Consider the following 25261-nt stretch of genomic DNA (forward strand, 5'->3'; position numbering starts at 1 on the left):
CGCCTAATTCTTTTGGGCTGTGTTGGGCACTCTGAAATCAACCAAAGGTAAAAATCCAACTAAAGGTTAAAAAATATCCAACTCAACTCAAGTTATTAGTAGTAGTAAACTAGGGCTGAAAGTTCCTGATTACCTTTTTGCTTGACAAATTCTCTAAATTTTTGGTTAGTGATAATTGTTTACTGTGGTTACTAGCTTTTCTGTACCAACAGACATTTTGAATTTTAGGTTGATGTCAGGATTGTCTCCTGGAGCCATTTTAAACAGATAGCAATGGTCTCCAGTGGTCGGTAGCAATCCAGGAATGAGATAAGACAATGGTCTGTCATGAACTGAAAGCAATTAGAACACCAGCATCAATGTCTATAATCTAAATTGAATATGTAATTACACATATTATTATAATATTGTATATAAATGCAACTTAAATTTTGTGTCAGAATGAAATACTGAAGGAAGGGTTTTGTTTAAAAATGATGAAAGGTGTGTATCGAAGTGTAATTGTGAGACATTCAACCACAAGAACACTGTACTAGCTGTTACATGAAATGATGAAGGGTTGTCATCATGCTCTGTATTGCTGCAGATGGAACCAGTAGACAAAAAAGGATAAAATAATGAGAGTTTGCTACCTCAGAATTCTTCAGCATCACGTCAGACCCAGCAGTGAGACATTTTATATATTTGTATTTAAATATAATTTAGTATATTCTCCACCCCCCCTATCCCCCTCTCCATATCCGAGTTCTCAGATGTCCTTCCCAGAATCTGTTGGAGCCATTCTCCTAGTTTTCTCACATTACCACTGACGTCACTTTTGCCTTCACTTCCCACATCTTTTTAACTTCCTTTTTCAGCCCTTCTTATTCTTTTAGCTTCATATGTTCCTGTTACTTGGGGTTGCTACATCTTTCACCACTGCCTTCATCCACAGTTTGTGGACCACCATAATGTCCAGTTGGTTAGCCATCACCACATATGTATATCATTAATACAAATTTTTTTTAAGTCACTTGGTATGGCAAGGCCTCGCTCACTTTACAGGCTGTAAAATGTGGGGTATAAATAGAATTAGCTGGTGAGTCAGGCTTTAAAATGGGAAGTGCACTGTGCAGGAATGTCACTTACCCCTTCACTTCTTTATGCATTCCTCAACAATAATGCATGATTAATGTAACAATTTAACATTTATTTTCTGACTTTTATTTCCCTTGAGGTGCTCAATGATCCTTCAACTGATGACAGACAGTCTAGCTAAAAACACAGAATATGTATCATGTTTACATTGAGTGTAATATTCCTTTTTGCTTTTCCCTATCCCTCCAAATGATCTCTATGTGTCTCCATATGTTTGCCTAATGCTTTAGCCACCTTGGCAACTTTTATACAGGGATTTAAATTCCTCAGAGACGTAATACTTACACTTAACATTGTAATGTGTCTCACATACACTGTTAGCCACACATTGAATTGTCTTGAATTCAAACTAAAGATTTTAACAAACTAATTAGACTAAATAAACAGTGGTATGGTTGGAAAGGACAGAAGTATTCAAATGCCTCCATATACTTTCCCATGTGTAACTCATTCCACACATGTGCTTCCACAGCAATGGGTTTAGGGAAATGCCCTGAGTGGGACAGAGCTACACCCTATCTGGGAAGTGAGAACACTCTAGTTTTAATTCCAGACCTAAAAAGCTCAGACAAAGCCTCATTGCTGTGAGTTGTGACTGTGTATGGTTTTGTCAGTTGGTGCTTTATTTGTGTTAGACAGTCTTCTTCTTATTGTGAGGCACAATAAAACCTGAATGGCACTGAGTGGGTGTGTGTGCCAGCTCTCAAGGTGCCCGTTCTGTCAGGCATTAAAGTACTGCAGTCACCTCAACGGGGGCACAGAGGGGTCCCTCTGCTGACACCAACAGACTCTCACACAGAGGACCAGGAATCACTGAACTGATATCAAGGCATCTGCAGCTCACAACACAGATCCAGATGGCAAAAACACAAGGGTAGTAATAGGTGAATATGTTCCATTATTAGTCTATCTCAGTAGAAAAATAATTATTTACTCTTCTGCCATGAATTACTTTATCTTAGCTCATCAGAAAACCAAAGATGTACACAAAGTAGTTAAAATCTTGTGTGAACTGTATATATAAACACAATGCAATGTTAAGAAACCTTTTCTCACTAAAAGGCACATCTGCAAAAAAATTGCCAAAAGCCACTTTGATGATTCTCAGATTAGGAAAGGCAGAAATCCTCTGATCTGATGAAGATTTGGCCACATTTCCAACAGTGTATATGGAAGAAACCAGTCCACTCCACCGCCCCACTTAAATCAAAAAGTTCCAAAACTAAGACCAATCCCTGGTTGAATGACCACAATCGTCGGCTCAGACAACAATGCAGGCAGGCTGAACGGCAATGGAAGAAGGACAGACTACATGTATCTCTGAGCTAAGGGACAGTTTGGCTGCCTACCAGAGAAGTTTGAAGGAGGCCAAATCCAAATATCTCTCCTCCATTATAAATAACAGCTCTCACCATCCAAGACTGCTTTTTAACACCATTGACTCTGTCATTAACCCACGCCCCTCCGTCCATCTCGCCCCTTCCACAGCAACCTGTGAAGAGTTTCTCTCCTTTTTCGCAGATGAAGTGGCATCTGTTAGACAGAGCATCACTAATATAGACAGGTCCCCTGAAGATGTGTGTGTTCCTCCTGTACTTCCAACCATTCTCGAGCAGTTTGAGACAATTTCTCTGCCGTCCTTCACTAAACTGGTTATCCACTAACTGTCCGCTGGATTTTATTCCAGCTAAGTTTTTGGTTTTTGATTGCGTTGGACCAAGTTTACTTGTTTTTATCAACACTTGTCTTTTGTCAGGGTCTGTCCCAGCTGCTTTCAAACATGCTGTCGTCAGACCCCTTCTTAAAAAATTGCATCTTGACCCCTCTGTTTTATCTAATTTTAGACCGGTTTCTCATTTACCCTTTCTGTCAAAGGTACTGGAAAAAGTTATTTTTAACCAGTTACAGTCTTTCTTAGAGAAAAACGATATTCTCTAAAAATTCCAGTCCAGTTTTAGATCCCGACACAGCACTGAGTCAGCGTTTTTGAAGGAGTACAATGACATCGCCCTGTCTGTGGATGCAGGGAGTCCCGCTGTGTTGGTGGTCCTGGACCTCACAGCTGCCTTTGACACAGGTCTTCAACTGGTACAAAACGCTGCTGCTCGATTTTTAACCAGCACGTCCAGACGCGAGTCCTTTCGTCGCTCCACTGGCTTCCAGTCAGTTTTAGAATTGATTTAAAACTTTTGATGTTTGTTTTTAAGATCCTAACCATCCGGGACCCTGGCAGGGCCCTATGCTCCTCAGACCAGCTTTTACTAGACATCCCTAGATCTAAATGTAAACAGTGGGGTGACCGCTCTTTCACCGTTGCGGCCCCCAGATTGTGGAATAAACTGCCCCCCAACATTCGCACTGCTACAGACCTCAACCTTTTTAAGTCAAAGCTGAAGACCCACTTTTTTAGTCTAGCTTTTATCGGCAACTAGAGAAGTCCTTTCCTTAGGTCATTTAATACACTTGCTTATACTGGTTTTGTGTTTGGGGTTGGTTTTATGTACCATTTTATGTACTATTTTATTAACTATTCTTATGTCTTTGTTTTAATTATTTATTTTATGTCGGTTACTGTTTTATGACTTGCATGTAAAGCAATTTGGGTACCTTTTGGGCATTGTAAAGGGCTATGTAAGTAAATAAACTTGAAACTTATATGTTCTGAACACAGACAGAACATAGAGTCAAAATAAGTATTTTTGCTGTTTTCAATTATTTTGGCTCTTGGGTACAGTAGATTTGAATCTGATTTGATTTCTTCTGAATCTCAACAAACATTTAGGCTTGATCACAGAAACATCACCCAAGCAGTTGTTTTAGTGCTTTAAAACACACACACATGCATATTCAGTGGGGAATATTTAGAAACATAATTTGCCTCTGCAGATCTTTGTGGAGATGTGTATGATACTGTACGGCACTGACAAAACATTTTCAGCACACATATTGTATGTGGAAAGCAGTAGAGCGGCATAGTCATCCTAGAATTTTGAGGAATCCACATGTTGTCATACTTTTGGCATGATGTGTGTAAGGGGATATAGATACAGCCATAATGCTAACATTGTGCCTGTCAGTCATGCCTGTCACAGGGGATACTAGACACGACAAATTTTCACAGCCTCTGCTTTCATTTAAAAAAAAAAACAACAACAACAAAAGACAGCCTATCACATTGAAGAATAACGCCTAAAATATATTTTAAAAAATTCAATGTCCTCCTGTTTAAGGAATTTTCTCTGAAGATTGTCTTCCAGAAAAAAATACAAGAAAAACAGCAATCCAGCACAGTCTAATCTTATTATTAGATCCTGTGCTGCAGATCTGTTTCCTCTTTAGTATACACTGCCAGTGATGCACAGTACAATTTGCAAGTTTTTTGCAAAGTAGGTGTCAACATCAAAAAACATCAATAAATATCCTAAGAGAGACTGCTTAGAATTGGGAAACTTTGTGGTTGTCATATGACATGTTATCTATATTTGCTTCCTGACAGTCAATCACTAATCCAGGTCATACTGCAGAGTGGAGTAGTTTGGATTATAATAGAATGTGGAAGCTTTTCTAAAGAAAAAGACTGGATCTATTCCAGATTGCCTGATGCCTTTGTATGAGATCATGTCCTAGCTTTTTGTAACTGGTGCACAGACTCCTCATCCTCTCTTTTATGAGTGGAATGGCTCCATCTCCCACTACAAATTAGTGTTAGACAATGCCTGGCAAACATGGGAGGAGGGAAAATTTTGGGCCACAGGAGCACTTACATAACTACTCAACAGTTACATATACACCTATTTTTTATTTATTTATTTATTTTTCCTTCAACTGAGCCTCTGCCTGCTAATGGATGTGGCCCCTCCCTGCCAGTGCTATATGATTGCATATAAGGCTATGTGCACACGTGAGCTGGATTTATGTACTCCTGTATCTGTGATGAAAGTTTTATTCTCCCATAAATCCCTCTATGAGGTTTGTGTGTGTGTGTGTGTGTGTGTGTGTGTGTGTGTGTGTGTGTGTGTGTGTCTTTGGGCCACGCTTTGGTAATCTTGTTGAGTCAGGGACTTCCAGTCTTTCTTGCGTTAAATGCTTTTATTTCAATATCATGCCTTGGAAAGACAGCCAATCCACGTGCAGCAATGCAAAGGTCATTTCATAATTTATTTTCAAAATACAAAGTAAAGTAAGTAAATTGATTCTGACCCAAAGTCGAGATCAATCTAAATACCATATATACGCCAAATCCTTTTGCAGGATTTGAATCAGCTCAAATTATTCAAAATCTTTGCATTATAAAGAATTTCACTTATATTGTTACTCTAATAGATACATCAGAGAAGGGTGTTAGTCGATGCTTGTTCTGTTTGTGGTGATGACAAGACCACAAAGAATCTGGCTAAGAAAGTTTCTGTCTACATTTGATTTGACTTTGACTTTGACCTTGAGTCTTTATCCAAATTTACAAACAGTAATTGGTAAGTTTGACAGTTATCAGGTTTTGTGCCGAATAAGGATCATCTCATCTAACTTTGTAAAAAGAAAGGCAGACTAAGGTCTTTTCTTGTGTTAGATACATAACTTTAATGTAACATTGGCTTCTTCAGTGAGTCAGCAGCAATGGCATTCATTCACATATTGGTTACTGCTCTGCAAACTTCATTCAGACATGCCCATGAAAGTGACAGAAAGAGTCACAATTAACACTTAAACTGTTAATTGAATATAAATATATAATAATAATAATAATAATACATTTTATTTATAGGCGCCTTTCTGGACACTCAAGGTCACCGTACATTGGTTAAAAACAATGCAACAAAAACAATAATAACAATGGGGAGTAAACAAAGTGATCAGAAAAACAAAAAATCAGGTTAAAATCGCACAATGCCAATGAAATCATAGGGAAAAGGCAGTTTTTAACAGGTAAGTTTTGACTTTGTATTTGAAGTGTGGGAGTGAAGTAGTGCTCCTGGTAGACAGTTCCAAAGATGAGGAGCAGTGCGGCTGAATGCTCTGCTCCCCATGGTGGTGAGACAGGCAGGAGGGACAGTCAGGTGGATAGAGGAGGAGGATCGGAGAGTGCTGGAGGGCGTGGCAACATGGAGGAGGTTAGACAGGTAGGGAGGGGCGAGACTGTAAATGGACTTAAATGTTAAGAGGAGGATTTTAAATTGAATTTGAAATTTTGTTGGGAGCCAGTGGAGCTGTTGTAGGATGGGGGTTATGTGGTGGATGGAGAGGGTCCTTGTGATGATGCGGGCAGCTGAATTCTGGACTAGCTGGAGTTTATGTAGGGATTTGTGAGTGACACTGGAGAGGAGAGAATTCCAGTAGTCCAGGCGAGAAGTGACGGGGCTATGAACAAGAATAGAAGTGGTATGGGGGGGTGAGGGAGGGGCGGAGGCAGTTGATGTTGTGTAGGTGAAAATACGCAGACCGGGTAATGTTATTGATTTGGGAATGAAAAGATAGAGTACTGTCGAGGATGCTACCCAGACTCTTAACGTGTGGGGAGGGGAAGACAGTGGAGTTGTCAATGGTTACTGAGAAACTGTCAGTTGAACCTTAGTTTTGTCACTGTTTAGTTTGAGAAAATTGTAAGAGAACCAGGATTTTATGTCTTAGACAATCAGCAAGGGATGAGGGTGGGAGATAAGAGGTGGGTTTACTGGAGAGGTAGAGCTGGGTGTCACCGCATAACAGTGAAAACTGATGTTGTACTTACAGAAGATATTGCAGAGGGGAAGAAGGTAAATGATGAAAAGGAGGGGCCCCAGGATAGAGCCCTCAAGCACACCTGAAGTGACAGGAGAAGGCTGGAATGAGAAGGATTTGAGTGCAGTCTGAGAGGTAGGATCTGAACCAATCGAGTGGAGTGTGGGTGATGCCGATGGAAAATAATCTATGGAGGAGGGTGGTGTGACTGATGGTATAAAAGGTAGAGGAGGATGAGGATAGTGAGAAGACCATAATCAGCTGCCATGAGGAGGTCATTGGTGATTTTTACAAGTGCGGTTTCTGTGCTGTGGAGTGGACAGAAACCAGACTGGAACCAGACTGGAACTGTTACAGATTGTTAAGTGATAAGTGGGAGCGGAGTTGAGTAGCGACTATTTTGGAAATGAAGGGCATATTAGAAATGCGACGTAAGTTATTGAAGTTGGTAGGATCAGCACCAGGTTTTTTCAGGATTGGGGTTATTGCAGTGGTTTTGAATGATGTAGGAACAGTTCCAGTGGTGAAAGAGGAGTGGATGATGGCAGAAACGAAGGGGGCCAGAGAGGGGAGGCAGGATTTAATCAGAACTGTGGGGTGGGGGTCCAGCTGACATGTGGTGGGCTTGGACTTATGGATGAGGTCAGAGATCTCTGAGAGGGTGGGAAGCTCGAAGGAAGAAAAGGGGTGAGCGGGTGGGTGAAGGTCAGAAGTGACACTGGAGGAGTTTGAACCAAGATCCTGATGGATTATCTGTATTTTGCATTACTTGCAACTAAGCATTTGAGTCATACCAAATACCAAATATATCAGGGCTTACCATAGACTACAACCTGCGTAATTTTCCAGCAACTGCACCAGGCCTAAACTAACTTAATATTACCAAGCAATTTACTACCTTAAAAAATGTGAGAAATCACTCTGCTTTTCAGACTATGTGAAACCAACTCCCTCAGGCTAGATGGAGAAATCTTTATTTTAAAACAAAATGGCTTAGATTGAGACAGTCAGTGCGGTTACATACGGGCAATCGGATCGGATTAATGGCTAAATCACAATAAGATTGAGTTATTCAGCTCATGTAACAAGCTTAATCCGACAAGTAATCGAATCGGATTGGGTTACTTGCGATCAAATTGAGACCCCGGAATAACTCGATCTGATTGCCCACTTAACGTGCCTGGAGGCGACAGTGGATAGGATCGAGCGTTCTGCACATGCTCGAGATTTTTGCCTGCGATCGTCACCCGGATGTAGAAGGAGACGATATTACTGTTGTTGTCGCCGCCTTCAGAAAGAAACAAACAACGCGATGGAGAATGCGCCGTTGTGAATCGCGTTTGTTATACTCATCACAAATGTAGAGGGACGTAACTTCATCTTGCTCTTCGGTCGCCATCTTTCTCGAATGCCTTAGTATTGTTGTTGTTGGTGGTGAAATGGGTACAGCGCCACTTATCTACTGTGGTATTGCATGCTTTGTGCCAGTGATTCGATTCATTCACCGCCATGTAACAAAGGATAATTACCCTTGCTCAGATAAGGAGCATAACCCAACTATAGCTATAATCGAGTTAATCTCATCATGTAAACCCACTGAGTGCTCCCCAGACAGTTCCCAAACTGATATATGTGGATTAAAGAGCTTCCTTGGGTGGTATACAGCCGCCTGTCTTCTCTTTCTCTTGTTTTTACTTAGGCAGCCGACATTGTCAAAACCATAGGACCAGAAGGTAGAGAGATATTGTATGACTGCAAGTATAAGGGTTGTCTCTTCTCCAATGGTTTTATATAGATACAGCTTTCAATAAGATAAACTTATTTTTGTAATTATTTAAAATTAGCAGTTGGTGTATTATATTCCATTTTAATTATGGTGAGCAATAATTTAACGAGGAAACGAGAAAATTGTGCACAGTTCTAGCTACAACATTTCTTTTTCATGAGAGGAATGTCAGATAGAAATTAATGATCATGGTAGTGCCAGATTGTTAGTAGACTGTTTCTTTCACAGGAAACAACTTATCTGGTAATAAATGTTAAATAATTAGTTAAATTCAACTCATAATATGCAATCACTACTTTTGGGGTGTGGGAACAATTATTTTTGTCACTCATTTTTGTCTATCTCTTTTTTCTGTCCCCATCTTCAGGTTGTTGTTGCCACTGGATAACATAATCAAGTCTGCAACGGTTGTTGTACACCTTCAACTTTGACAGAGCACAAAAAAGGGAAGATGATGGGAGCCTTTGAAGGGAGGAAAACAGCAGATATTTTTCAAAACTCCAGTGTTTTCTTCACACTAACTCACAACTAAAATCAGCAAAATGCATCATTAGTTTGATGACTAGTCCATATAATAAGAACCGCCTCCTCTTTACTAAATCTTCTTTGCTCATCACCAGTCCCACAAGATGCGTCCCTCCCTTGCCACAGCAGTCTTACCACCCAGAATTCGTTCCCACAACCCACCCAACCTGGCAGTTGGAGGCCGTGAACATCTGTCAGCCCCTCGTAGGCGCAGCCCTCACCTGCGGCACACCCTCAGTCCAGAAAACCTGCGGACGCTGGCAGAGAGGGGTGGGGCAGCCGTCGATACCGCCTCTGTTGTCAGCAGTCCTATCGGGCTTACACGAGCTAACAGCGATACAGACCTGGTAACCTCCCAGAGTAGGTCCTCGCTAACAGCATCCACTCTGGAATACACATTGAACCGAGGCCAGAACCTTGTCATATCCTGGGACATCAAGGAGGAAGTGGATGCTACTGACTGGATTGGGCTGTACCATATTGGTGAGATTCATATTAACTGTACTTGTATAGTGCTTTTCTAGTCTAACTGACCACTCAAAGCGCTTGCCACATTCACCCATTCATACACACGTCTTAACCATTCATACACCAATGGATACATCAGTAGGCATTGTGGGTTTCAGTGTCTTGCCCAAGGATGCATTGACATGTAGCCTGGGGAAGCCAGAGTTGAACCACCAACCTTCCGATTGATGGGCAACTGCTCTTCCTGCTTCATGATTTGATTGGATGATAATTCACAATGTGCCTAAAGATACATCTTTATTGATCAAAGATTGATCTTGATTGATCTTGCGCTTGTGATCCTTGAGCTACAATATAACCACATATTACAAAATATGTATTACTACAATCAAATAGATTGGAGTTTTCTTTTAAATTTGTGCTTTTTAAAAAACAACTGTCTTGAATTTAAAAAGCTGCGTCTTTTCTGTACCAGTGTTTGAGTGACCCTTTATGTTGCTATATGTACGTCATGTGACTTATGAGGCAGTTACCACTTAGGTCCACAAATCATGTGCAATGTTTTCTCACAGAATATCAAAGTCTCTTCCCTGGGCTTTAGTGTGGCTGTAATTTGCTAGCGTAACTATTCTATAAAGTGAATATTATGATGGAAGCTTATCCAGCAGCTCAAATATCTTCAACAGCTGGTGAGCACCCATAGTTCTCCATGATAAAAAAGAATATTTAGATCTTTAGCATTGAAAATGGCCCCAGATTTGATGAGTCTCTTCGCTCTCTAAGTTGAAGGTCAAAGTTTACAGCATTTCTTTAATTCATGTTGAACATGGTTTGCTACATTCCTTGAGGTTTCATACATTAGGTTAATATGAAAATGGCAATTATAGTTCCTCATATTAGTTATGTTACCAAGGTAGTGTGTTTTTTTTCTAATTTGTGCTTGCAGTAGGTTAATAAAATTCAACAGTTGCACAGAAATCATTTTCCAAATCTTAGGCCAATGCTTTAATCTCTTCTGAATGTTATCAGTGGACAGCTCCAATGAAAATGTCTGACAGTAAAGTTTTAGCTGTCCATCTTGTAGTTTTCTACTTATTGTCTATGTATATATCTATGTATACAGCATACATCCCTCATATAGAGTTAGCAAAATTTTACAAACACGATTTATTTATCAAAAGCAACCATTAGCCAGCTGGTGCCAGGCACTTTATATGAACACTTTTAGTGCTAAAACAGGGAGAATTTGTAGATTTGTTTTAGTAAATGATTTTCAGTCTCTCTCCAACTGAATGTTGGCACATTAAAAATCTTGTCTTCAATAAATCTATATGGCAGAGAAAAGATATTCACAAAAAAGTCTTGCATTCAATTTTTTGGATTGATGGTGATGAGTGACAAAAAGGAAGGCCCATAATGAGTACATATGAGAAGATAAAATCTTGTTGAAACAGTTGTTTTTGTTTTTTCCCCCAAAAAGAGTGTTGAAGTACCAGATCTTCTTGCAGTATCGGAATTAATATTGATATTATGTTTTGTTATGAATGATAACAAAATATTGGATAAAATTCAGTATTTACCAATTTCCCTTGTACAATCTAGAATCTACAATCTCATTTTTCCCTGCAGAAATGTTGTGTCATAGTAGGAATAATAATAGCTGTAACAACTGACCTAATTGAAATCTGATTGGTTGGTTTGTAGTTAATTAAATTTCTGACTCTATCTGACCCAAGTCCATGTCTCACAGTTGGTGCACATATTATATAGATCAGCAGGACAAAAGGAAACAAAGGATATACTTTTATTATTATTTATTAATTAATTATTCAATTTATTATTTGACTATTTTCTCAGTCCCCATCTGTACTGTTTGTGCTTTTTTTCCAAAATCTTTTTTATTTAATTTTTTTTCTTTTTGGAAGCTTTAAGGCATTCAGTTACAGAACTGACTTGACCCATCTTGTCCTCAAAGCTTTTCAGCTGATCCTGGGGTTTTATTATTGGAACCTTGAGACTAGCCAAGAAGAGTCTTCTTCTAGGGCTTCCAACTCTGAGTCAATACTGAAACATTAGCTGCTGAGACTTTACACAGGACAGGAGGCTGAGTCAACATGTAATGGCTCTGCCTCAGTATAGGATAACACACACCCCATCACAAACTATGCACGTCTCAGAGGCAAGTAGGGTGGTCTCCGATAATGTATGCTAATCCTGCTTAGAGACAGGAATTTGACAGGGGGGAAAAAGATTGACCTGTGTGCTGAAGAAGGCTATCAGACTCAAACTGACAGGCATATCTGTCCATGGTGGTGAAAGGTAATACAGGAGAAAGACTGTACATCCAGCACATAATCGATCATAAAGAATCTATGAATTCTAGGTTGTTTCTCTCACGCAATAAAGAACTGAGTCTTGATGTCACCTGGAGGCTAGCCTTTTTTTTTTCAAAAATTCCTGAATTCATATCAGTCTATCTGTACTAACAAAAACCCAATATATATTGTTCAGTCCCTGCCATTTCACCATTTGAACAGAAATGTCTGAACAACATGCCCTCCCTGCTATTGCATTTGGTTTAGTCGTTTGGGATTTGTGGAAAATGGTGTTGAATTAAATCAGCTGAAGGAAATATTACTTGACCAAAAATTTCATGAGAGAAATAACATACTGAATTGCTGAATCAGGGATACTGAACTTTAAGGAACTTCCACGTCAATTTCAAGGTGATACTGGAAGATTATGTTCATCCACTGTATACAGTCTCTGCTCTAGTGGAGTAGACTTTGTATGTTGAAATTATGGGAAATATAGAATCAATTTTACGAAATCATTTCTAAAGCGCTCATACAAAACTGCATATTGAAATTAAATGAAGTTCAAGTTAAAATATTTATTGTCCCACAGGGAAATTTTGTTTGTATCAGTGGTTAAAAAGACAACTCTACAGACAACCTAACAAACCTCAGCCACACTTGCACTAAGAAATCTGTCTGTGTAGTCCATTAAAATGTGACAACAATGGAATGATAAATATAGAAAATAAATGTTGTAAATATATTCCAGTGCAGCTTAAAGTGTCATGAATGATTTAATTATTGGCTGAGTGCGTTCATTGCACTAGGGACAAAGGAAAGCTTGTATCTATTGCACTTTGCCCTTGGTAGCCTATACCTCCGACCAGATGGAAGAGTGGTGTGAACTGTTGGTGCCGGGCTGGACGTCAGGTCACTCTGTATTGATCATAAGGCTGCCAGGACTTCATTACCTGCTCCAGAATCTTGAACCTCAGACGAGCTACCACTTTCCTCGACTAAGCAGACATTCAGTAATATGCAGTCCACCTTACCCTCCTCAACTCTCCTTCAAATGCACACACATGTACACACTCCTTCCTGCGTTTAGACCTTCATTAATCTGTGTGCAAAAGTGCTAGGAACAGCGGAATTCCCCTTCCATGTTTTAAACTCAAAGGAAGTTTAGAGTTTGCCCTTCTGCTTGGAGGTTATTGGGAGGTTATTTTTAGAATTGATTTCACTGATTAAAGGCAAATTTGTGTTTTGGAGTACAGAATCTGCAGACTAAACACACTGGAAGTCAGATCAGATGAAGCTTGGCTGCACATTTGCACTACAAAGCACAATCTAGAATTTGAAAGGTGACATCTGTGAAGTGATTTAACAGCCTTTCATCTGAAATCAACACAGCAAGAATGTAATAGGCTAACCCTTGCATTGGCAAACCTCCATATTTACTATAACTAACAGTTTTCCTTTTCTTCAGATGAAACCAGTCCATCCAATGTGTGGGACTGTAAGAACAGAGGAGTGAATGGCACCCAGAAGGGTCAGATTGTTTGGAGGTTGGAGCCGGGGCCCTATTTTATGGAGCGTAAGTTTCCACATATTTTTACACAGTGTGAGTTTCTTGAATATATTGTAAAATATTTACCAAACCAAAGTGTGAATGCTTTATGGGTATAAATTGCAAAAGGGATTTTATGTGCAACGTTTAACTTGAAAGTACACTGATCAACCAACAACAGGTGAAGAGAAAAAGATTCATCATCTCATTGCATTGGAGCAGTCAGTGGGTTATTAGGCAGAAAGTAAGGCAGAAAGTAAGCATTCTGTCCATGAAGACTATGGAACCAGAAAAAAAAATAGGCAAGAGTATCGATTTGATTGGCATTTGCATGGGGCAAATTGTTATGGCAAGATCGCTCATAGTATCTTGTGAGATGTACTTTAAGAGGGCAAGCCAGTGGGGAATGTGGATTTTGGCAATGTTCAACTGCGAAACCTTTGGCCCTGTCATTCATATGGATATTACTTTGACATTTACTACCAACCTGCACATTGCTGTTAATCAACCCCTTCATGGATATGCTATTCCTTGATGGCAGTTGATTCTTTCAGCAGTACAGTGCACCCTGCCATACCATAATGGTTTTAGGAACTCAACAATGAGTTCAAGATGTATACTTTTTCTCCAAATTCTGCAGATCACAGTCCAATCAAGCTTCTGTAGGATATGCTGGACTATAAAGTCTGATCCATGGAGGCCCCTTCTTGTATCTTATAGGACTTGCTACAGATGGCTTGGTGCCAGATACCACAGCATATTTTTAAGAAGTTTGGTGGTGTCAAAAATCACGCGTCAGGGACGTTTTGGTAGCAAGCTCTTTTCAAACTGTTAATTTCAAGGTGGGACTGATGGACCTTTGTTATGTATAAGTGTTCTGTGTGTAAACGCAGAGGCAGAAAGGGGACCTGACGTTGACGCTCTGGCAATACGTCTATGAGCCAGCAGCGGAGGTGGTCACAGAGCCAAATTGGCATGTGTGTATAAGGGAAAGCCAGTACGGCAGGACACACCATTCTTACCAACAATGCTGCTGACTTTTCGTGTGGAAACACACTGATGCGGTGATAAGATCCCTCTGTTTTAACTTTGTGAATTGCCAAAGGAATTGCAATGATTTAAAATGGACATATTTTTGCACCAATAAGATGCAACCATTGTGTGAAAAGGGCTGTTGGCTTGTGGTGAATCACTGTTGGGATCGTCTGATTTTGTGTATCATAAGTGTACCCAAACCAATATAGAAAATTATTTATATTTGTAATGAATCAAATATCAATTCATAATTAAATATTCAATATTACATAACTCCCCTGTACTTCCTCTACAGCTGAAACCAAGATCTGTTTCAAGTACTACCATGGAGTGAGCGGAGCACTGAGAGCCACGACCCCCTGCATCACTGTTAAGAATCCTGCAGTCCTGGTGTGTTTGATTATGTGTGTCTGTGTGTGTGAGAGAGTGCTGAATCACTCTGAGATTTAAATATGCCCTCTCAGGTTTAAGCTCAGCTTTAATATTATGGTTAAAATAAGCACTGCTAGGTGAAGATGACATCAAAGTATTATAATCAGTTGTGATAATTATCAGTTGTGATAATTTGTTGATACCCTAGATATGACAGTCGCCAAAATGATGGTTGTTGCTCAGCACCCATCACTGGATGGATGCTATTTGAACATACCAACAAGTCAAAGATATTCTTTGAAAATTGTCCAGTAATTAGTAGTAGGACACATGAACTGCACAGAATTGAGCCATGTTGTTCAGGCAGACATGTAACTCATTGTCACAATCAATTCTTGAAAACTTGAGCAATGCATCCTTGCTACAAGACCACAGTCTGCTATTAGTACATTTGATTCACTAAATCTCTCATATTCTCTCATCTATTGCCATTTAGATGTTTGTGAAGGGTTGCTGGGAGTGTGACGTTCTCTCTTTTTTTCATAGGTGGAGGGGCTGGCAGAGCAGGTGGGCGTTGAGCATCCTCGGAAACTGATCAGCTTTACTTTGACAGGTGAGCTTACATTTATATTTTTAAAGTTAGGGCAATAGAGAAGGGAGAACCAGTAACTTTATCAAATTCTACAAACACACAGACCAGATGTTTGGATTTAAGCTGAGTTATCTTCGTCCTTGCCTTTCAGTACCATCAGGAAACCTTACAGTAAACTGAAAACAAGAAACACAGTTGCTTTGGAACTGAAAGAGGTGTTTTCCTGCCAGAGATAGATGAAGAATGTTAGCAGTTTTCTACTGAAGTCGGTCAATGTTAGGACTCTTCTCATGAGTTTACAAGGATAGAATATCAAGTTTGTTCAGCCACTTTCCCCTGCCAGCCATTATGTTTCTACAAGTCATTAGTCGGATAAACTGGAAATGGCTAGAGACCCTCACTTTCTTTGCTTTGATGTTTGGCTCTAGTTATTGTCATTGTTTTGTTGCAGATCTTCGTGCCGCCGGCTTGAAAAAGGGCATGTTTTTTAATCCTGATCCATATCTAAAAATGTCCATCCACCCTGGTAAGAGGAGTGTCTTCCCCATCTTCAGCCATCACGGACAGGAACGACGATCAGCCATCATCGCGAACACCACCAACCCTGTCTGGCACGGAGAGGTGATATCCTTATTTTTCCTGCAAAGACTTTATCAGTCAATGGTGATCTTCACAACTTGGAGAGTTTGTTAACATGTTTTCCTTTCAACAGAAATACACATTTGTGGCACTGATGACAGATATCCTCTACATTGAGGTGAAAGACAAGTTTGCAAAAAGCCGACCGATCATAAAACGCTTCCTTGGCCAGCTGACTATCCCTGTGCAACGCCTCATTGAAAAAATACCAGGGTAAGTAACAGATGTCCAGAGACATGCAAACATGACCTCACTGACAGTCCTTGAAAGCCTAATATCAGTTGGACGGATAACTCTTTGTAATATTCTTATTGTTTGGTGCACACCTGGCCATATGGAAGCAAATTTGTACTATAATTCAAAATGCATTAACAGAAATGCTTTTTCATTTTCAGAATATAGCTGCATTTTTTATTGTTTTTTTATAGCTGCTGCATCCAAACTGCATTTTCATTTTCTTCTTCAAGACTGCTCTCATTGTATTCATTTTCATGCCCGTCCCTGCAAAAAATGTTCCATAATTCAATTTGGATTCGCAATCCCAAGCGGTGCAGGAGAATGACGTCAGTGGGTTAGGGTTAGTTAGTCTGGGTTGGTTGGGCTCACCTGCACACAACATTGCGCTCCCAGACACCATCGTACAATCCTTGTTAGAATTAGCTTCCCATGTGGAGTTAGATACAATTTCTGAATCGGATTCCTGTGACAGACTTGAGCAGATTATAGAGAACTTGGCTGCATACTCTGCCGTCACAGACGCCGATGTCAACGAAGTTGCCCAAGCTAACGTGCTCTTAGTCCTTCAGCGACTCAACGCCGTGTTCCCTGAGAGGGGGCGACAGGTGTCTCCTGCACCTTTTGGGATTGCAAATCCAAATTGGATTATGGAACATTTTTGTGGGAAAGCGTTTTTTTTTGTTGCATTTTTTGCATGAAAACAAAAAAGTAATGTGAGCAGTCTTGAAGAAGAAAATGAAAATGCAGTTTGGATGATCTATTATTAATTATATTCATGAGTCAAATAATGCAGCTATGAGCTTGAAATGAAAAAGCATTTCTGTTAATGCATTTTAATTTGAATTATGGTACATATTTGCTTCCATATGGCCACTCCATGATGACGTATTATGATATATTTAATTCTCTTTGTTTTTTTCATGCAGGGTCCAGCCTGTGAGTTTCCCCCTGTGTCGGCGCCTGCCTACCGAACATGTGAGCGGGCAGCTGCAGTTCAAAGTTGAGCTAACCTCAACTGGCCCAGATGGTAATTCTGATTTTGAACACGACTCAACAGTGCATTTTATTTATAATCAACTTTATATGTGTTAAAATGTAACTTTCCCTGTCTTCTTTAGGTGCCTCTCCTGATTCTATCATTGGCATTTCAAACTTGAATGGCGCTCCAGGAACTCCATCTGATGATGAGGACTTGCCCCATCATCTTCCAGGTGTGATCTCGGCTGGCCCATCTCCTACTGGGTCCCAGGGGTCTCAAGGCATGTGGGAAGGTGGAGCCACAGCCTGTCTGGAAAAAGACCTGTCTCTTGTTGGAGCAGAGGGTAGACTAGTGGAACCTGAAATTCTTTCAGGCCATGAAATGCTCCAGAGGTCACTCAGTGAGGGTCTGGATGCTATTGAGGCCCCTAAAGGCCCTGGTGAGAGACCTCTTGGTGCTGCATCACCTAAATTATGCTCTAGTTTTCCCACACACACAAGGCTAAGTGCCATGTTGCACATCGATTCAGATGAGGACGAGGAGAGGTCTGGAATTAATGACATTGTTCCGGTGCCATTGTCACCACTGCTGATGAATGGAGAACCTTCAGATGCTGGGGGGCCTGATGAAGATGACCCATTTCCTGATCTTCAGCAGGAACCTGAGCAACTGGAGCACTCAGTGCAGGAAGAGGAGCCTGCGGGTGTGGGCACTATGACAGAGGATGTGCCTCCTGAGGTAGAAGCAGCCCTGGATGTAGAGGCAGATCTGGACTTGGAAGACGTTTTGGAGACAGATGTTTTTCTTGAGGTTGAGGAGGTTCCATACACAGAAGCCAGAACCCATACTAGTTTTCCAGAGGGTGAAGAGGTAACTGGGCAAGGATTGGAACCTGGTGAGGACCCCTCATCAGATATTGACACCTGCTCTATGGCAACAGCACCACAGACTGTCTTCTCATCATCAGAGAGCTGTCCAATCACACTAACCACTGCTGTGGTAAGTTCATAAACTGGGATTTATCCCAGATTTTACCCAGTGTTTATAATTTTACCTTTAGTTTGTAAAAAGTCAGAAAAAAAGCCAAATTCTCTAGAGATGCTTTAAAAATCAGTTTTTATGTTTGTCCTCCTGCGCTTCTCTGGCTGGCTGAGCTTGAGCAAAACACACATTCAGAATCAGTTGACACACAATCTGCCAATGGATTACTTCCCTGTGATTTTGTGTGGAAATGTGTAGAAATATGGACATGTTAATTTGTGCTTCTGAATGCCTTTTCTGTGAAACAGATGGTAAGTGATGATTTCTTTCTCTGACTCAAGGCCTTTGCACACCAACTCCATCATTTTCAAATGCATTTTTTAAATCAATCATCTAACAAAAATGATTAAGCACCACAAGCTGCTGTTGTACAGGGTGATCTATACATTGCTGTTAGATTAAGCTGTATTCTTTACATTGTTTGATATGAAGTGCTTGGTGCTGGGAGACAATGTAATTGTCAGATATCATTTGAAATAATGACATTTATATAAGGTGAATCTATGTTATCAAGCAACTTTCAAGAAGAATTTGATGTGAAAATTGCAGAAAATTAAAACCGTTACAAAATATTTAATGAGTGATGAAAACCTCAGAATATGTGACTGACATAATGTTATATCACACTTAGAATGTCACACAACAAATATGAAGCTGGCGTACAAAAGCTGTTACTGCTATTGCATTCCCTTTCTCCAAATAAAACACCACTACTGCTCACTATCTTTCATTTGTTGAGGCGGGGAGGAACCAGGTTTAAATGCAGAGTTGGCAAACTGGCTGAGACGGTATCATAATATGACTTTACATGCACAGTGATGACAAGCAAGAAACCAACAAAAACTTACATTTGAGAAGTGTAGCGCTTAACTTTAAACAAGCACTGTAGATTGTATTGTATTGTTGTAAATTATTTTAAGATTTTATTGTTAAAATGGCCCAGACAGCAGACTCATTTTGCTTAATCTGGGCCACCTGGTCCACTTTGGCTCAGTTATTGCAGATGTGACCCAAAAGTCAGTTGTTGTGCCTGACTTGAGTTAGTTTTTGGCTATATCTCATGTATCTTTGACTGAGTTTAGGAAGCCACACTCATCCTGACTTGACATCATCATATAAATCCTGTTGTCGGCCACAGGAAACTGAAAATGTGGACTGCGTAAGGAACAAACATTCTTTGTTATTTTGGTGTGGCATTGGTGTCTCCATAGTGTGCAGATTGTACTGAGCAGCAGCATCTCCCTAACTTCAGCAGTTTATGTGTTTCTTGTTATTCTGGGAAAAACTGTTTTAACTAGTCAACGAAGCGTCAACATTCTGCTTATCCTGTTGGGTGGTAAATGCATGTCTTTTGCAGTCATTTACTTGGACATCATTTTGTCTTGCTGTTTTGTTCTAGCAATGATTTTCAAGGAACAGATAACTCGTTGGCCTCAGTGCTATTTCCCCTTCTTACTGATTTTTCTTTTTCTTCTAGAAATGTCCTGTGATCATTTATTTTTAAGCTGTCACTAGTGTTGTTTTTGGCGACCTGTTTTAATTTTAGTCTCAGTCTAGTCTTTGTGTCAAGCTGTCATTTTAGTTTTTATTATTTTTAGTCACGTTCATACTCATTTAGTCTGATCAAGTTTCAGTCGACTAAAAGTCTGAGCATTTTAGTCAGAATTATCCATAACTATTTTCGTCTAGTTTTAGTCGACAAAAACTGATGACATTTTAGTCTCCCTTTAGTCAATGAAAATTGTATTTTAGTCTCTTTTTAGTAATGCAATTCTCTTTAACTCAGTCAATATAGTATAACTGCCTAGCAATATAGATGAAACCAAAATTTTCTTTTAGCCAAACTCATTTCACAATTCAAAGGTTGTCCTATTATTATATTATTGTTACCTTATAGACTCAAGAATATATCCATTCCAGACACGGAAGATGATCTGATTTGAATTTACAACATATTTATTTTACCAACCAAACATGTTAGAAGTAATGACAAACCCCGTTTGGCCGGCCATTGCTCCCTTTCTCTGTGTCAGTTGGTTGTCTGTTAACCCACAGCAGCTGCGTCTTCTAAATAAGGCCGTGAGCGAGTTGAGAAAGTGACGTCGCTTGCTACTGCGCAGTGAGACACAAGAAACAGAAATACTGCAAAATAATAATTACAACGCGACTAAATGAAACGAAGTACCATTATAACATTTCGTCTCGTCTTGTTTTGGTCAATGAAAATGAAGAGACATTTTTTTATTTTTTTAACCACATTTAGTCTCGTTTTTATTAATCAACAATATTGCACTATATATTTAATTATGGTTATCGTCACATGACCAACATTTATGTTGCGTCTCGTCTCGTTTTTGTCACGTGATAAAGGTTTGTTGACGATGATATTTAGTCATAATTTTCGTTTGACGAAAGCAACACTAGCTGTCACACCCATACTCCACTGTATATTTACATGAAGTCAAACTTTCTATTATTTCTAACATTACTAGTTAATAGAGCTACTATTTAGACAAACTACCGTCTCGTAATTGACAGATGTTTTGCAGCAGTAGGAGTGGATGACTTGTATATGCATACATGCTTCATGCTGTAAATTGTTCCTGAAGTTTTTCTTTCATCTACATAAATCTGAGTTAATATGAACCACTGACAATGTGATCCTGGATCAGTGTCTTTGTGGAATAATAATTTGTTCTATTTGTTTGTTATGTTTAGCAGGAAGCAGAGGAAGGAGCAGAGACGGCTATAGACCCTGGGGGAAATGTAGAGTCAGGCACCAGCCCAAACGGTCAAACTGTAGATGATGAAGGTGGTGGTGGGCAAGCTGCAGCCACAGACGCGGAAGGAGAGGTACCGCCTGCCAGTGAGCAAGAGGAGGTCGAGGAGATCAGCGTGAGGAGGCTGAGCCTGCAGGCTGCAGGGGGTGTGGCTGAAGAGCAGGAAGGAAAGGAGACAAAGATGCATAAGGAGGTTGCATCTGTGGATTCAGAGCAAGTGGCCACGGAAACAGAAAGCGAGGAAGGTATCCAGCTTTCAGCAAATCAGAGTGCATCTGTAAAATCAGTAGGGTTGGGACTTTAACACGTTAATTAAGATTAATTAATTACATAAAACTGAATGTGTTAAAAAAGATGTATGCATTTTAATCGCACTTATTTTTGCACCCTCAAACATTTCTCACTGAATGAGTTTCAGGCATACCAATTATGCTGGAGCACCAACTAACATTCATGACTTCAGACAACAACAAACCATAGTGAACAATAGTCCAACATGAATGAAGAAGCTGATGAGACCGCTGTGGTTGGCCCCCTGGATGGGGTGGTCGGTAGAATAGTAGTGGGCTGTGCAGGTGCCACGTGTATAGAGGCTACAGTCCTCACTGCAGTCGGCCCCGGTTAGAATCCCGGTTTGAATCCCGGTTTGAATCCCGCATCGAACGGCCTTTTACTGCGTGTCATTCCCCCTCTCTCTGCTTTCCGTCTCTTTTTATCTGCCCTGTTCATTAAAAGGCATAAAAAAAATTTAAAAATTTAAAAAACGGACAGATGGATGGAAGTGTCGATAAGAGCACGGTTAGTTAAGTACCACCTTGAAAAAAATAAAAAAATATTCAATGTATACTAAAGTATACTAAAATCCATGTGAAAACATTGCTTCTCACTGTTCTCAGAACAAATATTTATATGCAATTAAAAATGCGGTTAATTTCGATTAATTAATTACAATGCCTCTAATTAATTAGATAAATTTTTTTAATTGAGTCCCGGCCCTAAAAATAAGTTATTTTTTTTATGTTATTTGGATATTTTGGTCTGAATTACATGTCTAACTTGTTCAATTAATTTAGTTAATTAGTTTGACTTCAAAACAGTACTTATCATTTTCATCTCATTTGAAAACAAAAATTACTTTCTGTTTTCTGTTGTCTTGATTTTTGTGTGTTGTCTGTGCTCAGGAACCCACGTCAACGGCCATCCTGTCCGTTCACTTCCCTCTGTGCGTCATGACATTCATCGATACCAGCGTGTGGACGAGCCTCTTCCTCCCAGTGAGTGTGTGTGTCTGCATGCACCCTATTGTTTGTCTGATGTGCTCTGTATGTGTGTGTGTGCGTGTAGCAGAGTGTCTTTTTTTGTGTCTGTTGTACAACCATTGTTATTGTTGTTGATCGTGAGAGTGCCTAACAATAGAGTTGTAGATGCGGAAAGCAGCACCCACAGAATGATCTCCTCATGGAATCAGTGACTCCTTATTAAGTAATGAAACAGATTAAAAATGAATGGTTAAGGTTATCATGCCACATTTAGTTACTTTTCAGACCTTTCAGGGACTTTTTCTCAAAGTAGAAAAATTCTGCGATTTATTTGCCAAAGATTGTCTCATGTGATCAGGTCTCTTCCCCACAACAGAAACAAACTTCCCTGCCTCTACTCTGCTCCATCAAAGGCAGCAGTGCCTATAAGATGCTTGCACATGTGCACTGTTGTCCTTGTGGTGCATTAAAAGGCTGTGGAATGTGGAAAAACATTTGTCTGATTTCTGATTTTTTCTCAGGGAGATCAGCACACCTCTGAATGTAGCCTTAATCATTGCACAGATGGGTTTAATTTGGTTTGTGATTTTGTCAGATAATGGTGCAATTATAAAACTGAGATTTTATTAGAGCAGAGAAACATTTTTTAAATGGCATAAAGAAGGATTTTGTATCTTTGTATCTTTTTCAACAATAATGACAAAGAGGGGCAGAGTTTCACCAGACCAGGTGTATTTTTCCATTTCTAGTCATGATGACTTTATTTGTCAAGTCATTATGTATTTTATAGTGTTCTCACTATTGAATTAAATAAACCTCAATAACGGGAGCACCATCCTTCGGTAGAAGGAATAAATTAATTTATCTCAGTCTCACAGTTCAACTTCATGAGTTCTCACATAAAGAAACATTCAATAGCAACTTATGAAATATAACCAAAAACATGAACCTTAAAGTACAAACTCTGTGGTGGTATAAGAAACACCTTATGAATGGAGAAATGTGCCAGAATTGCTAAAATTGGGTCTTAATTTTAGTCACTATTTACTATCAACTTTGAAGGCATTTTCATTTTATCAGTGAATTCTCTCAACACCACCGTACTGTCTGAAAAAGAGAAGAAGATGGTAGACCTTACACTGGTTGGCACTTAGCCCAGTTAGTCAGCTGTGAACACACCAGGTCGATGGCCAACGATATCCAAGTGGGTCTCTCTCAGTCCGCTGTCTCTGGGCCTTTCTCAGTAGTCAGCTGGTTGTGGATCAATTTCCTTGGAAAATGAACATGCCTGGGAAGTTGTGGTAGGTCTCGTTTCTCCACTGGGACTTCTCGTTGCCACGGAGACTGGTTTGATATCAAGACCTCACCATCAAAAATGTTGGTTTGGTTGTTTGGTCAAATAACCAACTCTGGTGAGGTGAACTTCAATTCAGAACAATTATTAACAAAAAGTTGATAAGATTATGCTGGCTTTCTTTGCAGGGAAAAATGTTACTCTTTGTAGTATTAGGCAGCAGCGAAGGTTTAAACGCATGGCGAAAAATAATTGACATGGAGATGAGATAAAACGACGGACAAACGAAAAACAAAAAAACACATCTTTCTATTATTTTATTCTTCTTTCTTTTCTCTCTCTTACTCTGATTTCTTCTGACGGAGTTTGATTCGTGGAGGCAGGACATGACGCTGGCTTAGGCTCAACTTTCAACCAATAATATGCTTGAAAACATAATGGTGTGAGTTTAAAAACGTAAGTTTTAATTCTTGTGTTAATAGTTTAATGAAACGAAGACTCAATTTCTCCATTCTTTTGTCTTAACACACATTCGTTCAGAGGGTTCTGAAAACACCACACCTTGTTAAGATATAAGAATAAAGGCACAAAATAAACGTATAAAATAAAAAGACATGACACATACTCTAAACTAAAATAACATGGATTACGGGTGGGGATCTTGAAATCTCAAATTCAGATGGATATCTGTAAAGTTACGACATATACATAAAGAACCAAACAATGTTATGTTCCTGTGTTTAACAGTGGACCACAAAAAAAAACAATGATCATTGATTAACAGTTGACTTCTTATAAATGTCTGGTTACTTAATTAATTTAGGTTTAACTACTCTATTTCTATTCTATTCTATTCTATTCTATTCTATTCTTTTCTATTCTATTCTACTGTGGTAGGTGGTAATATGTCTCCATAGAAAATGTTTTTCCTAGATAATGATTTCTTCCTTATTATATGAAATACAAATGTGAAAATCTATCAAAATGCAGCTTGGGATATCACTGAAAGAACCTTTACAAGGGTATAAAACACATTTTAAACAGTTTTAAAAATCCAACTGAAAGTGAATCTAAAGAAAATAGTTGGTAGAGGTGAGAGGTCTGTTTCTTGTCTTGCTAGATAAAAGGCCAAGGCACGTGTCAAGGCATTCTTTTGGTTAACATGTCTAGGTAGGGGGAGGAACATTTGTCTGAGGCTCTTCACTCAGAAGAAGAGGTTTTGGTTATTCACTGTTAGCTTTTGATAGATGTTATTTTAATGTCCTCCAGATAACTTATGGCACAGAACTAGTGGGAAAGATCTCCAAAGAACAAAGGCTGTTGTAAATAGAGGGTAGTGTGTGTCTTCCTGCTGTGGAAATCCCCCATCTGTGTCTTTGGATCAACATTACCACACAGGGATGTTGATGGGGCCTCCCAAAGATTAGGTTCCACATTAAATCCACACTTGAGTTTGCTACAATTTGCAAAAACAAAAACAAAATTGTCATCATACTAAATTATCATTAAAATTCAATTCAAAATTCAATTAATACCTG

The 25261-nt window shown here is 39.5% G+C and overlaps 2 protein-coding genes across 5 annotated transcripts in view; both read left to right on the forward strand.

Annotated features, from left to right (window-relative positions):
• Positions 1-25261, forward strand: part of pgap1 (post-GPI attachment to proteins inositol deacylase 1) — a 113041-nt gene that overhangs the window by 42765 nt on the left and 45015 nt on the right. The window lies entirely within an intron of this gene.
• hecw2a (HECT, C2 and WW domain containing E3 ubiquitin protein ligase 2a) overlaps positions 1-25261 on the forward strand; it is a 56853-nt gene that overhangs the window by 1877 nt on the left and 29715 nt on the right. For 2 of the 4 annotated variants that reach the window (XM_072396527.1, XM_072396528.1), the window contains exons 2-11: positions 9006-9646; positions 13415-13522; positions 14826-14920; positions 15449-15515; positions 15946-16115; positions 16207-16346; positions 17297-17397; positions 17489-18348; positions 21109-21415; positions 22352-22444. In XM_072396527.1, coding sequence (XP_072252628.1) covers positions 9268-9646; positions 13415-13522; positions 14826-14920; positions 15449-15515; positions 15946-16115; positions 16207-16346; positions 17297-17397; positions 17489-18348; positions 21109-21415; positions 22352-22444 — 2320 coding nt within the window. In that variant the 5' untranslated portion in view covers positions 9006-9267. The remainder of the gene's footprint in view (positions 1-9005; positions 9647-13414; positions 13523-14825; positions 14921-15448; positions 15516-15945; positions 16116-16206; positions 16347-17296; positions 17398-17488; positions 18349-21108; positions 21416-22351; positions 22445-25261) is intronic. The other 2 variants (XM_072396529.1, XM_072396530.1) reach the window with 2 other exon arrangements.

Source organism: Leuresthes tenuis, unplaced genomic scaffold (assembly GCF_036924035.1).
Source record: "Leuresthes tenuis unplaced genomic scaffold, fLeuTen1.0.hap1 SCAF_12, whole genome shotgun sequence".
Classification (NCBI taxonomy): domain Eukaryota; kingdom Metazoa; phylum Chordata; class Actinopteri; order Atheriniformes; family Atherinopsidae; genus Leuresthes; species Leuresthes tenuis.